Below are 16210 nucleotides of genomic sequence, written 5' to 3' on the forward strand. Positions count from 1 at the left end.
TTAGTTCAGTTGCTGTGAGAGGCCTGCAGAGTAGCGAGGGGCCTCAGCTAGCAGCAGCTGTGAATTCCTTCCCTCATCCTTGAGATAGGGATGTTTACACATCCCTCTGCTGAAGTTAATTGGGGTGACTGTGTCTTTTCTTGCCCTTCTCTTTTCCCCACTTGCAAGGGGGATTAGTTTCTGGTTTACTAACAGCCTTTGAAGCAGGAAGAAAAGATAACCTATAAAATCCCTGGCAGATGCCTTTTTCCTCTGTTTTGGTTTGGGGAGAGAAACTAACATACTGCTCACCCAGGCCACTTTGAAAGTCTACAGAACATCTTCTCATAGTCAGGGCACCAATATGACCACAGATAAGGGGAACATAAGCTACCTTTTGTTTGTTTATCTGCCTCCATATTCCATCACTATATGCACTCAAACTGAATCTAACTTTCACACAAGTGCATGTTTTTAAGTATCCCAACTTACATGAAGTGGAGCAGGCTCCTGAGTAATACAACAGTGATAAAGAGTAAAGGTGGAACTAGCCCATTTATTCCTTAGTTATTGCCTGTTAACATTATGAATGTCCGAATTGCTTCACCTGAATACAACAAATTTGAAAAATATATTTATTGTATGCCTTTCTGTGGTTTAAATTGTTTCTACTGTATACTTCTTACTTAATTTGAATATTACACATTGATGGTGCTATGCCATATTTTTATCAGAATTATGTAGTATTTCCATGCTTCTTTTAAAAGTTTGCCTCATTATTGTCAATTGGTATTATCACAATTATAAGTAAACATTTTTAATAAAATGGGTTGAAATTTAATATTTAAAATTAGATTCTGTAAACTTCAAATAAAAATGGTTGCCGAAAAACACAAAAATTCTCTAGCTTCCTTCTGCGCATGTGTTTTAACTGTCCTTCCCTCCCTCTGCGGGAAGCGCGTGACCTCTACGTCAAACAGAACACAAATCTTTTATTCTCTTATGAGAGAACGCAGTACCGCAGACAAAAACCTTGAATTCAATGCATTCTGGGAGGTGTAGTTTTTTTATGTCCGACCTGTCCCTTCGCATTGCGCATTGCTCTTGGAGCGGCGGACTACAAGTCCCATATGACAAAAAAAAGGAGGGACGAAAGGAGGCGGGGTTTTTTCACCTTTTTTTCAATCAATTGCCGAGTGGCGCTCTCTGTTAGCTGTAGCTGTGTCTGCGGTTAGAGGTGACCCCAAGAAGTAGGAACGGTCGTGTCTCCTGCTATCACCATGGTTAGTGAAACTGAGCTCGGCATTATTTTATAGAACGGGATGTCGTCAACTGTCAATGGGTGTCAGTGATCTGATGAGATCTTGGGCAGACAATGAGGGCTGTAGAAATCTCAATTAGGGAGAAGGCCAGAAAAGGCTCGTTTTTATAGCGGGAGGGGGTTATGTATTCCCTCAAGGAAGAAATAAGGTGAACCCATAGACTGGGCAGAAGTGAGTGTGTAATCCGTAGTTTTCCTGTGTTTGCGGAAAGGGGCTGTGAAAACGGGAGAAACTGCGAATTTTCTCTATTTGTGTGAGCCTGAAATGAACTTAACTATTGAGGGCTCAGCACTCGAATTAAAGGAGTGTTGCGTGAGGGATACAGGGCCCAATAACTCTGGTGACGCCTATCTTAACAACCCTTTTTAGAAATCTATGTGGGAGCGAGGGCATGATTTGATTAAAATCAGAAGGAGCGGCTGGGAGCTTAGGGATTTCATTTAAAGCTCGCTCACGCACGCTAAGAATTCCGGCACGGACTGAAAGACTTCAGAGTGGCAGAGGGTGGGCAGTGGCAGACCTTGTCTGAAAAAGGTTTCTGGAGGAATTATCCCTGCATGGGCTAGGAAAGCTGGAAAGGACTTTGAAAATGGGAATATTTGGTGAGTGGTTATGAAGTCCGCTATGGTTAAGACGAGAATCTTTTGAATGGTGAAATTCTGTTGTTCTTGTTTGAGCATTGAGATGAAGCAACATAAGCCCCAAAGCATCAGTTCCCCATATGACAGCTCTGCCATAGTAGCCATACAAGAAATTGAAAACTTTGTTATTTGGATTTTGTGACAAGTGCTATCTTGAGCTTCTGTGTGGGCATGGGAGGCTGAGAGGAAGGAAAGGTCTGTGTTGCCTCTCATGCTTTGCCATATTGAAGTACACTGCAGGACTAGCTTTTAAAAAATTAGAACAGGGTCTCCTCTTGCTTGTATCAGATGGGGTTGCCAAAAATGTGTGTTGTGAGGGGGAGACTTTGTATCAATCTGGAAAGCACTGTCAATTATTAATAACTAGGTCATTCAGATATCACATCTGTGGGAGCAGCTGCACAAAGGGTTGCCCAGCTTGCCCAATGACAGTGACCCATTTGTCCTCTTGCACTTTACACTTGCTGCAGTGATATTGCTGGTATGTAGGACTTTCAAGGTGCTCTTCAAGTGGGCATTGTTTAATTTCCAAAATCTTGTCAGCATTTTGAAATGTTATACTTTCCAATAAAACATGTTATTTAATTTGCCACTACATATTAATCAAGTGCTGACTGCCTTATAGTGTTAATCAAATTCCTCTGAGGAGCAGTATGTGACCTTGCGAATGCTTCTTCACTGGGAGGACAAGAGAGGTACCCAGTAATAAACAATTTTGCCTTGTTGTCTGCAACTTCAAGTTAATGAACAGGGATATTTGTATTAATAAAACTATCTAAACCACCCCTGCCCTGTTTCCATCAGCTATCGATTCTTTGCAAGTAATGAATCATAATGTCCAGGTGAATTTGTATTTCTTTGACCAATCCTGTTTAGTGGCAGTCATGAATATTTCCTCCAGTTATTTAAATTGACTTAATTGGAAAGGAAATATTTTTAGAGAACTGTAGCTCATACTGGCTTTGAACTTCTGCCATCCAGTATTGTATGTGTGTGTATTATCATACAGCAAAGCCTGATAAAAGGTTACTTCCATTCAGAAGGTAAATCTATCATAATGTAGCAAGCATGGAGGCTTCCCTGTTGAAAACTGCATCTTATTTATAATGCGACCTTCTTTATTATTTTGTTCAAGCTTTTTATTCTAACTGCTGTCCTGAAATTAAATCTGTCCTGATTTGAAATAGCAGGGTAGCTCTGAAGGACAGGCTGTATTTGGAAGGGGTGAACTGACTTAAATACCTGCATGTTGTATTTCTTGCCTGGGTATAACTAACAATTTAAAAATACAACCCTAAATAAAAATAATGACCTGCCTTAGCTCTGTCACATATAGGCATACACATTTTCCACAACAGTGTGCCACCTCCCTCTCTTACTATCTACAGTTAGGCATTTAACTGTAGATGTAGAATTACCTTCTACTGCATTTTCTTGTCATATAAAGTCAAGTTTTGAGCCCATGGCTACTCCATCTACTAGAGGGGTGGGCAAACATCAGGCATAGCAGTTATATCAGAGGGATTTTGTTCTTACTAGAACCCTGGTGTCTACCAGCTACAGAATAGTGGTGTGCAGGGGAAGCAGGGTGCCCGAGCATGGGGTCAACCCAGAAATTTGTCTGAGCATGAGAGCTGGATTTGTAATATACTCCTTTATTTAGTCCAGAAATCTAAACTTTATTGCTATTAAAACAGTTGGGAGTAGGAACCTCTTGCCTATCTACTAAAAATCACCCAGAGATATTGTGCCACTCTTCCCTATTATTTCTTCCCTTGCCTTATTATAAGATGAACTTAGATAAAACAAACAAACAAAATCTAGTTTTTATATTTCTGTACATTAACTGGCCTTTCTCTTCAAACAAACAAAACCCTGTAGTTCTTTAGCTTGTGTTTAGGTAATATGGAATGTTCTTACTGGGTGAGAACATCAGTACACCTTCCATCAGTACTGGATAAGAACATTCTACTTTGAGCTTTTTCATTCTATTTCTAATTTTAAACCACATGTGTTGGCTACTCTAGGACTGAATAACTACCTGGAAGTCTGCTGACTACCCAGTGGGAAGTCAGCAGAACTTGCCCTCTCAGCTTCTTGAAGAGATATGTCAGCCATTACCCCTTAGAAATATTCATTTTACAGAAAGACCACTGTATGTGCTTAATTAACAAGAGGAAATATGTTAACTCGTGTTTAATGAAATGTGCAAATGTCCTTCTCTTTCAGGCTCAACCAATCAAAGTCCTAGTAACTGGTGCAGCTGGACAGATTGCATATTCTCTGCTCTATAGCATTGCTCAGGGTGATGTCTTTGGCCGCGATCAGGTAATGGATAAAAGAAATTACACCATACCTGTAAGCAGTAAGAACCTAAAGGTCAATGCTGAAGTTGGCGTCAGAGTTCATAGCAAGAATAAGGGATCATTAAATCAATATGTAGTTGGCTTTAATTTGTGTTAGAAGGGAATGAGGTTCCATTATGAGGAAGCAAGATTTGCATTCCTGTACTGCTTGCTGAATGGGTTTCTGGTAGAGAGTTGCAAGGTAGAAGCTGACATGTTCTAAGTTGTGTGTATATTTTGTACTTGATGGTCCATACAGTTCTGACTACAAAATGAAAAGAATTTGGTCAGACTGATAATGCTTATTTGATTGATCTTATCAGAAGTTTCCATATTTAAACTTTTTATCTGATATTGTTGTTTTACAGCCTCTTGTTCTTGTGCTATTGGATATCACTCCCATGATGAATGTATTGGAAGGTGTACTGATGGAATTGCAAGACTGTGCTCATCCTCTGTTAAGAGGTGACAAATCAGAACTGATCTTGTGCCTTACTCCTAATATATACTATGTCTGCAGGTTGTGCAATGCCAGTTTTGCAGCACTGTTCAGTGTTCTGCACATTATGCAAGGACATATGAAGATCAAGCAGCCATTTTGTAGACTGAAGAAATGTTGACTTGAATAAGGAATGGCGTTCCATTCCTTATAGACCAAATGGTTAAGGCGAACTGTAGAAGTCTAATCTGTAGCAGTGGAAGGAAAGTATGGATAAGAACAAGGCTACATTGATGGGGCTTGTCATGTACTTTATGAACTATTTGTGCCAGTTTAAAAAGAAGGCAAATTGAGAAGAAACTTGTTTCATGCTATTTCAGCATGAAATTTCCACTTCAGTGAAATTGCAGTTCATTGTAGTTTGTTTCAGTCTTGAAGCCTTCTTTCTGATTTTTTAAAAAAATCAGCTAGCATTAAATCATTATTTCCTGTATCCACAAAGTTAGAAAAATGAAAAATTGCCTTGAAATGAAGAATTGTATTAAAGCTTAGATATTTATGTATTTATTATTTTTATACTGCTACTCGGCTAAAATGGCTCCCAGAGTGGCTTATCAGTTAACATTTTAAAAGATATAATGCAAAGCATAGAGGATGGGCAGTGAAGAGAACAGAATCATTATTTCAGCAGAGCTAATGGAGAAGCCCTGTTTCTTTCTCCTCCTCATGTCCATACAGCCTGGTGAAAGATGATAGTTGAGGGATGAGGAGCCCTTATGAGGGGGTTTAGCAGAGCTGGTGGAATGGCCCTGATCTTCCTCTCCTCTCTCTCCACCCAGCCTGCTAAAAAGGCTGCTGATAGCGACAGGATAAGATAAAACAATACAAACTAATTCACTTCAGTACAATATGCTATTATATTTTCTCCATTTCTGTAGGCTGAAACATTTTCTTAGGAAATGATAAATGGGCATGTTACTATGAGCAGCACCAGAACTTTTTGATAAGGATCTCAATGAAAGTTGTGATTAAATGGGATAATTCAATTAATTCCTTTTAAGATATTGACATGGACTCATTTTTCAAGTATAAATGTTGGCTTCTTCCACTCTGTTTAGAGGTAATTTCAACTGACAAAGAAGAAGTTGCATTCAAAGATCTTGATGTAGCCATACTGGTTGGCTCAATGCCAAGAAAAGAGGGTATGGAACGGAAAGACCTTCTCAAGGCAAATGTGAAAATATTTAAGTCCCAAGGTGCCGCATTGGACAAGTATGCAAAGAAGACTGTTAAGGTGAATATAGCTGGTGTAATGTAGTGGGGAACAGAATTTATTTATTATTTAAAACTTTTATGTCGTCCTCTATGCGTGGCATGTCATGACGTCTTACAAACATTAAAATCAAAACAAATAAATACAAATATAAAACAATATACAACCAATAAAAATAAATTAAGAGCAACTGATTAATACTATTAAAATCCTAACTTTTTAAATAACACTTAAAAAGGTTTTGACCTCGGCGCCAGGCGAGAAGGAGCACTTATGCAAGAGGATGTTGGTTCACTCAATTATTTTTACACACACCCATAATAAAGACTTCAATTCTCGCCTACCTTACAGGATTTTCTGTAAGGATTGTTTTAATTTCATATGTGGAGTGCTTTGAACACTAAAATGCTCTATTAAATATAAAGTGTTATATTACAGAAATCAAGTTGCCATTTCTTATTTGAAAGTTCTTTTCCACTTGAGGATCTCAAGTGGACAAATATAAGCTGAAATATATATGTGATGTATAATAGTCCATATATATATTTATGTGGTCTATCTTACATCACATATATAGTGTTATAAATAACGTTAGCTGCTTTAAAAGAATATGATGTTAATCGATTTAGGAAACAAGGCTTGTTTAAGTTCAAGTGGGAAAATAAGATGCTATAGTTCTTACAATATTGCTTAATTTTCTTTTAAAAATCTATTTTAGTCTTTCCTCTGAGGTCTGAAAAAGTGTGAGAATTTGAATAAAACTGTAGTCTTTCCCCATTGTTCTGTAGCTTTATTTGATGAGACAAGAATTACAGACATTCTTTCTGAGTTCTGATGAATTGCTTTAATAGTAAGTGGAAAATAAACATTTAAAAGGATGTTTCTTTAAAAAGAAAATGGAAACTGATCAAGTTTTTCTATACTGCCTTTCTGCCAAAGCATCCAAAGTGGTTTACAATCCAAAAATATAGAAACAAACAGATGTTTTTTAAAAATGAACAAACACTGGAAGATAGTTCTCTTGGGCTGGCTTTCAGGAGCTCCCTGGCTTCGGCAGGTTCCATCTTTCCCAGGGCACACAGGTCTTAAATAGCCCCATAGAAAGGGGGGGGGGGGACTGGGACAGCCCCAACAGTAATCTCAGGCCTCACTGTCACCGTGGCTTGGGCTTATTAATTCCAGTTTTGGTAGTTTGCCATTTAGCCTAATTGAATTTGCATGTGATAGAGCTTTGTTTAATCATTCAAAGGCCTTGCTATGAATAAGCCTTTCCTTTCCTTTCCTTTCCAGGTTCTTGTTGTTGGGAATCCAGCAAATACCAATTGCCTGATTGCATCAAAGTCTGCTCCATCCATACCAAAAGAGAATTTCAGCTGTTTAACTCGTCTGGATCACAACAGAGCAAAAGCTCAGGTAGGGTATAGTCTTCAAGGTTCCAAGTAGCACTTCTCATGCCCTTTAATGTTATTATCTTTGCTGAAACTGTAGTTAATTAAAAATGCATTGCAATAGCTGAAGTTGCCAAGCTGATGTTGGCATTGTCTTGCTCCCTCTATCAAACTAGATTGCTCTAAAACTTGGCGTGACTGCTAAGGATGTGAAGAATTGTATTATCTGGGGTAATCATTCCTCTACCCAGTATCCAGATGTTAACCATGCCAAAGCCAAATTACAAGGGAAAGATATTGGTGTTTATGAAGCTGTGAAAAATGATAACTGGTTGAAGAGTGACTTCATTACAGTAAGTTTTGTCCAACATAAATAGTGTGAAGTGCTTTTTATTACTCACTAGTGAAATACTGGTATCTTAGGTACACTAATTTGGGAAGAAAATATGTTACATACCTTTGAAGAATGCAAAGCAAGTTGAATAGTAAACTTGTGTAACAAATTACTTCCCTGAAACTTTGCAATGTCTAAACTACCTCAAATCTGCTTGTTCCACATAAGGGCTTATGGGTAAATGGCAATGTTCCATCACATTAAGGTGGTTGTTCTGCCATTGGATTATTCTGTATCCTAGGTGATACTGTGTCCAAGCTGATACTTATTAAATCTCACTACATTTAACTTGAGTTTATTATGGTTCTTGTGTCTTAAAATACTACCATTTGTGTTACATGGAGAAGATTGTGTCCATAATTAGTACATTTAGTCCTGGACTTTCTAAAAAGACTGAATAGTTCCATCAGCAATTACAAATAATCCAATAATTTCCATCTGTCAATAATGCAGACTGTTCAGCAGCGGGGTGCAGCTGTTATTAAAGCCAGAAAGCTGTCAAGTGCAATGTCGGCTGCCAAGGCTATCTGTGATCATATGAGAGACATCTGGTTTGGCACTCCAGAGGTAAGAGTTGCCATGGCCTCTGAAAATATTCACCATTACAATGGCTGTTTAAAGAGGTGTTCATTCTGTTTACTTTGGGTACAAAACTGATAATCCTGTATAGCTTTTCATGAACGATACATGTAAAAAAGGAAATTACTTGATCTTTTAGAATATAGTAAAAGTTACCAAAATGCAGACCTTTCCTTCTGAAATATATTTTACACAAAGTATTACAAGATCCTTCCTCAGCCTGGCTGATGGGTCAATGCTGGGAGTTGTAGTCCAACACAAATTGATTGTACATTTTTGAAAAACGATGTGTTAGAAAGTTAATTGTAGAACTGAGAGTAAGCACAAAACTACTTTTTGTTTCATTTATATAGGGTGAATTTGTTTCCATGGGTGTTATTTCTGATGGGAATTCCTATGGTATCCCTGAAGATCTGATCTATTCATTTCCTGTTGTAATCAAGGTATGTAAGAAATGTATATCATTTTGGAAATACTCCTGTTGAAATGCAATACTATATGAAGCTCGTTTGTTGGCTTTAATAGTGATACCGCAGGCAGTATCTAGTATCTTCCTCCACACTTGGGTAGATCTTGGAGTTTGGATTCCCCTTCATGGTTTGACAGCAATACCTTTAAATTTGCAATGAGTAAGTTGAACATCTAGAACTAACATGAGCAAGGTGACTGTAAAGCTGTCTGCCTGTTAAAGATTTCTATGAAACATTGACAGCAGTTCACATACTTTCCCTAAAATATGTTGGATATGCTCTTGGCAACTGCAGGCAGGGGATGTGCACTCAGTCCTTAGATGTACACAGCACTTCGTATTAGTTGTATAGCTGTTTGTTTATTTATACATACATGTATTTATAGACCACCTATAACTGTCGAGGCCTTCCTAGGCAACTTACAGTTTAGCGCTTCACACCTTTGCTTAAATTATCTTTGGAATTTAATTCAGTGAGGGAGTGAAGAATTTCTTGACAAATAGCTTAAAGAATAATCTTATGGCCCCTAGACATCATTTGAGAAGCCATAGTATAGTTCAGATTCCCCAGTTTGAGGTGAAGATAGCACTCCGACCTCAGAGCTTAAAATTAGAGTTCCAGCTCCTCTCTTGCAACTCCCTGGTAGCCAGCACAGAAAGAACTGCATCGGCTGCTCCTTAAAAGTCAGGAAGGCAACTCTGGGAGTGTTTGGGGAAAGGAAATTGAGAAAATCAGAATGCAAAATATCCTGGAACTCCTCCAATTTCCTTGCTTTTCAGTATCAGATGGCTAAAATAGCCTTGTAGTGAAAATGTAAAGGAGGAGGAGCAGGAAGATGATTGCCTCTACCATTATCCCCAGTTTTCAGGAGATAAGTGTAAGCTCCTGAGTTCATAGATTTACACACATCCTATTTCCATAGGATTGTGCCATTAGAGTCTGTGGTAGTTAGCACTATGCCCTTTGACCCAAATCCAAGCTGGTCTTCTCAAAATAGGGTTCAGTTAATCAGTACACTGGTTGAACATTTATAGCATAAAGTTATAGAGTTAATTTTTCATGTGGTTTAGTCTTACTAATGTATTCTTCACAGGATAAAACATGGAAGCTTGTTGAAGGGCTTCCTATTAATGACTTCTCTCGTGAGAAGATGGATTTAACTGCCAAGGAATTAACTGAGGAAAAGCAGACTGCTGTGGAATTTCTGTCTTCTGCTTGACTAGGTGCTTACCAAGATGGAAGGGATGGCTTAAACACTGAGGAATCTAAAAGTCGTCTCTAAATTCTGCATTGAATGTTATTGTATGTTAGCTGTTGTTTCCTTGTAACTACCCATTCAATACTGGCTTTATTGGTACATTTGTGCCTGCTATTCAGTGTTCTTTGTAATGAGAAGAGTGCACAACAGATTTAAAATGCAATTTGCAGGCTTGACCAAAATTTTTTGATCTATTGCTGCTTGCTTCTTGTATTGTGTAGCACATATGACTACTTTGCCTCCTTGATTAAAATGGCAGCAGCCTTTCTGGTTGAATTACAGGGAAACCAGCAATACATTGCTAAAGGTGATTTTATGGATGTGCTTTAGCATTGTATTAATCAAACAGAATTAAATTGACTAGTGGTATTTCTGAAAGGACCCAGGAGCATCTATTTCTCTGTTACTTAAAATATAAGTAGGAAATGATTATTGAATATGATGAATGTACTATGTATTACCATCACAAATTCTTTCTCAAGAACTCTCATTAGAAATTGCATTAAATGTTAAGTAAGCACTCCTATTATTTTCTGTGGTATTCTATTTACTTTGGATACAAAGTATGTACAACACGGTTTTCACTAGAAATGTATGACTGTTAGATCTTAAATATGCATCTTAAAGTAGTTTGAAGACATAGTCATGTATAGGAAATAAAATGCCTGGAAAGCAAGCTTAGGTAAATTAATATTTGCCTGGATTGTAATTTATTTATTTAGAAAGTTTCTAGGCCGCCCCATTCGCCGAAGCCTCGGGGCGGCTTACAAATAAATAAATTAAAATACATAAATAACAATATAAAATACATAACTGTATAAAATAAGTCGCCCTGGCCAAAAGACTTTAAAATAAAAATAACATTAACAATTAAAATGATGCTTGAATAAAAAGGTCTTCACCTGGCGCCGAAAAATAACGACAGTGCCAGGCGGACCTCTCTGGGGAGCGCATTCCATAGAGTGGGCGCCACCGCAGAGAAAGCCCTCCTCCGAGTACCTATCCTCCTAATTCCCTTCACAGAGGGTTCCCAGAGAAGGGCCTCTCCCGCAGATCTCAGGGGGCAGGCAGGCATATATGGACGTAAGCGCTCCTTCAGGTAGCCAGGACCCAAGCTGTTTAGGGCTTTATAAGTGATCACCAACACCTTGAATTGGGCTCGGACTTCAGTGGGAAGCCAGTGAAGCTGATGGAGGACTGGAGTCATGTGAACATAACGCCCAGTCCCCATCAACAGCCTGGCAGCTCTGTTCTGAACCAATTGAAGTATCTGGACCATCTTCAAGGGTATCCCCATGTAGAGTGCATTGCAGAAGTCAAGGTGGGAAGTCACCAACACGTGTGTCACTGTTGCCAGGCAGTCGTACTCCAGGTAGGGGCGCAGCTGATGGATCAGCCGAAGCTGAAAGAAAGCGCTCCTCGCCACCGCTGTCACCTGAGCTTCCAGTGAAAGCTCTGGGTCGAGGAGCACTCCCAAGCTGCGGACCTTGTCCCTAAGAGGGAGTGCAACCCCATTCAGGACTAGGTTCAATTCACCCTCACCGAAGCTCAATCAGCTGACCAACAGGACCTCTGTCTTGTCTGGATTGAGCTTCAGTTTATTGTCACAAGAAGCACTAAATCAAATGGTTGAGGTTGCTGGGTACATCTGAAACAGATGTTTTCTAGATAGCCAGCAGTTGCTGATTACATAATGGGAAGGGACCACTGAGACTTCCCATAAAATGTTGCAGTGTATTCCCACACCCTAGCAGGGGTCCCTAGTTCAGGTGATACATAGTAGGTGATGGAGACAAAAATAATAATCAACTTTTTATTTTACTTACAAACTTTATAATACCTGAGTTTGTCATTAGTGAATGCAGTTTATCCCTGGCATGTACAGTGGTACCTTGGCTCACGAACTTAATCCGTTCCAGGACTCTGGTCATGACCCAAATTGGTCGTGAGCCAAGTTAAATTTCCCCATAAGGTTCAGTGTAAATAAGGTTAATCCGTTCTGTAACCATTTTTTTAAATCAGAAAAATGTGAAGCAAAGTGACAAAGAACAACAAAGATTGTGGCCATCTCCCCCTCCCCACCCCAAGCACAAGCACGGCCATCTCCCAGCACGACCAAGATTGCGCCTGTCATCTCTGCATGCACCTGTCATCCTGGAGCACTGGGGAGAGATGGGCACGATCACGGGTGCACCGAGGGACAGAGGCGTGAACGGGGCGTGCTGGGGGAGGGAGAGACGGGTGCGTTTTCGGCCATCTCCCCCCCCCCGCCCCCAGCATGATCGCGGCCATCTCCCCACTTGGGGGGTGGGGAGATGGCCTCGATCTTGATCGCCACCCAATGTTGAGTTTGCGACCCATGTCAAAATTTTCATGAAATTGTTTAAGACCGGATTTGGTCGTGAACCAAGGCATTCATGAGCCAAGGTACCACTGTATGTGCTACTTTCAGCCTCCAGCTATGTCAGCTGTTGGCTTAGGATCAAGGACGCAATTCTTCTGTGGAGGGTTGCACTCTGGGGCTCATTCATAAGGGGGAAGTGTTCTTGATAGGCTACAGTTCTGCTCACCTCAAGAGAGCCACAAGCCTGCCTTTGTGCTCTTCATTATCCAGGCTTATCTTTTCACAACCCTTTGTGGCTGTGTCCTTTTTAACTTCCTATTCTCTTTCCTGGGTTTTGCTTCAACTGTGACTGTTACATATTATCAGCTTTTACCATGTATTAAACATAACTTATGGATGTGAGCTAGGAAATTACCTGCTCAGAAAAAGAAGTTCTCTCTGGCCCAGTAATATCTATGTCTTCTGCTTAGTTTCCCTTAATTGTCTTAAAACAAGAGGAGAAGGAAATGACATGCAAGAAATGAAGGAAGAGACAGATATAAACAGCCATAGATATACTCTCCTAGCCTTACCTGTACTCTGTGCTTTCTATCAAATGCTGCTTACTGCAACAACTAGCTTTTTAGTGGCATTTTTCTCTTGGCCATGCCCCTGCCTACCAGCTATCCTAACTAGCCACAACCACCAAGCAACAGTGCTCCATCCCTCCAGCTTTTCCAACTGACTGTAGTGTTCCCTGGCTACTGAGCTGTTGTGCAGCCATGGCGGGGGGGGGGGGGGGGGGAGTGCAGTGCATGGGAGGTTGGATTGGTTTGAAGTTTAAAAATGTGTTTATACTTATGCATACGGAGGCGCACTTCCCACAAAGATGCCTAACACTCCCTTTCTCTGTGGACCTATTTTCATATCAATCCTCTTAGCATTCCTCAGCTAAACTAGATGTTAGGAATGTTATTTGATGTTAGGAAGATGCTTGAAAATTAAGTTTGAGAAGAGTGTTTCATCATTTATTTCTCACTAGTAGCGAGCAAAAGGCAGTGGAGTATATTTTAAGGCCAAGGTTGCTAACGGAAGAGGCTAAGCACCCAGTGATGGAGACTGATGGACATGGGTCCTCAAACTACGGCCCACGGGCCGGATCCAGCCTGCCATGCCCATTTATCCAGCCCGCCTCAGAGATTTTGGACTCCCTGCGCCAGCCTCAGCCCACCTTGCCCCACATGCAGGGAGGTGGCGGCTTGCTCGCGTGGAAATCGTTTTGGACTCACTTGGAGAAAACAATCTCCTAGCGAGCAAGCTGCTGCCTCACATGCCCACCCCCGCCCCCAGATGCTCACCAGCATCTTTCAACTGACTCCCTGTTGAAAAAGTTTGAGGACCCCTGCTGATGGAGATAGGGTTTGTCTTTACCTGAACGTTATTTCTAGTTGTAGCCTGTTTGTTTTTTCCTGGTGTTTGGGAAGGCAAAAAGCTGGGCTTTAAGAATGTGAATGATTGCCATTCAGCCAGATGAGAAAAATTGATGCTCTTAAAGATACTGGGTAGATTAGGGTGAATGGAATTTAAATGTAAAACACTCAGCAAAGCACTGATTTGGGTGAGTTGTTTTGGATTCATTCAGCCCCTACATCTCTTGTATACCATCAAGTTGTTTCCATTGGTAGCCTAGGAATGGAAACAATCCTCCTAGAAAGCTTTAAAGTATCAAAACAACCTCCTTTTTATCTTCAGGTATTTGGAGTTACATCTGGTACCATGCTTCAGCATGAAATTAAGTTGTTCAGGCTTCCACTCAGTCTGTTCATACTGCCCTCAGTTCTACCCCTTTCCCTCACAATGTTCTGTGGTAAACATTTGTTTTACTGGCTTTGCACTTTTTTAATTAACTGGGGGGTTGGGGGGTTACACTATTGGCAAGTCTCAGCTATATTGGGGAAGGGCCATTGCTCAGGGTAGAGTACCTGCATTGCATGTAGAAGATTCCAAGTTCAATTTCTGGTATATCTGGACAATCTGACTGAAACCCTGAAAACTACGGTCAGTTGGTGTTATCAGTACTGGGATGCAGAGATCAATGGACTGATTCAGTAGACATCAGCTTCTTGTGTTCTTATTTCAAATGCTGAATTTCTCCATTGATTTTCCAAGGGCAGCTTTCATTTCTGTCCTGGGGTTATTTTAAAAATCACTTCTCAGTATGGTCCAGAAAATGATTATCTAGAGATGTTTTATATAGGAATCTCTCCATGTGTTCCTCATCTACTTTATTCCATTCATTCTTCCAGCAAAGTGTCAGGATTCCTCCACACACACTGTCAATCAGCATTGCTGAGAGTGGTGGGGCTCCTTTAGCAGGGCTAGTCCAGAACATTTAAGTGCCTGAGATGAAGGGCAAGACGGTGCTCCCCGCATTCCACGTGCTGAAGAATCTTTCTTTGACACTTAGTGAAAGGAAATTGGTCTTCACCACACCTTGCGGTAAACCCAGCTGCTGCTGCCATTGGATTTGGCTGGTAAATCTATCATTTTCCCAAGACATAATTTTAAAGTAGCAGCATCTTGATAGAACACACATGCCACTTTTAGTTTAAATGAAAGATTCTGAAATGAAAGACAGAAAAGGTGCGCTTTTAAATGCCTTTATTTTATCTTAAAAGTCTCATCCCACTCTTTAGCCAAAAAGGTTCTTGGAGCAGCTTGCAATAATAATTGGTAAAATAGTTCCTGCCTTCAAGCTTACAGTCTGAAATACAAGATGCACTGGGGGGGGGGGGGGGGGGGGGGGCAGGGGGGGGTGGGCAGGAATCAGGTAGCAGTTTTTAAGGTTACAGTTTTTAGAATAATCAGCTGGGATGGAAACTTTAGGTAGCCTGATGAATGACTACCGCTTGGTCTAAGTCACATGCCTTGGTATTTAAGAAGAGGAAGGTGAGATGTCATGCCATCTGTCTCCCCCTCACCTGCTAGAACACTCAAAGCCTATCTCCATGGTCACTTGTATAACTTTGCAGCCACAGCCAGCACAGTTCTATCTGCACCAACTGCAAGGGCACAGAGAGGTCACTCTGGATTTAGAAGCCCAGTTCCAACCTTGAAGCTAGTTTCTGAGGTTGGAATTGGAATTCCAAATAGACCTGGTCTATTTGACCATATAGACTCTGTCCAGCAGCCATGGGATTGCACCTTAAATGGATCAAATCTTGCAACTCTAAAACTGTGTTTTTGTTTATAATAGAGTAGAATAATACATTTGGAAGGAGCCTAGAATGCCATCAGGTCCAACTCCCTGCTCCATGCAGGACTGAAGTTCTATACTAACCAGGCCAGGCCTCACTCAGTTTCTGAGATGAGGCAGGATCAAGCACTTCAGGCTATATGAACAGACATTCTGATGAACACATCAAGCTTTTTAAAGGGACAAAACCTCACTAGCATAGTTCAGTTTTGCCAAATTGATAAGTACATTCACTACATTAAATGGTAGTTGCACCAACCTGGACTTTAGAACTTGAGAATTCTCAACTGAACCTGCAGATGGAGCTAGAAGAAAGGAAAGCAGTAAACAGCTAGCTACAAGGTGAAAGAACAAACTACTTGAAGGAGACGAGGTACTGTTCCATGTAATGCTCTTTCAAATTTCATCCAAGAAACAAGAAAAGCATTTAGAAAACTGATTATTTATCTCTACAGCAGTGGGTTTTTGTTTTTGTTGCTGACATTTCTACCTTCAAGGAACATTACCACACTGACAGTCTTCCTCTTTGCTGAGGAAACCACT

General features: G+C 40.4%; 1 protein-coding gene across 1 annotated transcript; it reads left to right on the plus strand.

The window, feature by feature from the left end:
• Positions 1-1113: 1113 nt before the first annotated feature.
• Positions 1114-10614, plus strand: MDH1 (malate dehydrogenase 1). The gene is made up of 9 exons (XM_044454520.1): positions 1114-1262; positions 4172-4270; positions 4656-4752; positions 5845-6020; positions 7290-7412; positions 7564-7740; positions 8235-8348; positions 8714-8803; positions 9924-10614. The coding sequence occupies exons 1-9, from the start codon at positions 1260-1262 to the stop codon at positions 10047-10049; spliced, it is 1005 nt and encodes a 334-aa protein (XP_044310455.1). The 5' UTR covers positions 1114-1259; the 3' UTR covers positions 10050-10614.
• The last annotated feature ends 5596 nt before the right edge of the window (positions 10615-16210 follow it).

This window comes from Varanus komodoensis, unplaced genomic scaffold, assembly GCF_004798865.1.
Source record: "Varanus komodoensis strain SLA01 unplaced genomic scaffold, ASM479886v1 scaffold7_3, whole genome shotgun sequence".
Classification (NCBI taxonomy): domain Eukaryota; kingdom Metazoa; phylum Chordata; class Lepidosauria; order Squamata; family Varanidae; genus Varanus; species Varanus komodoensis.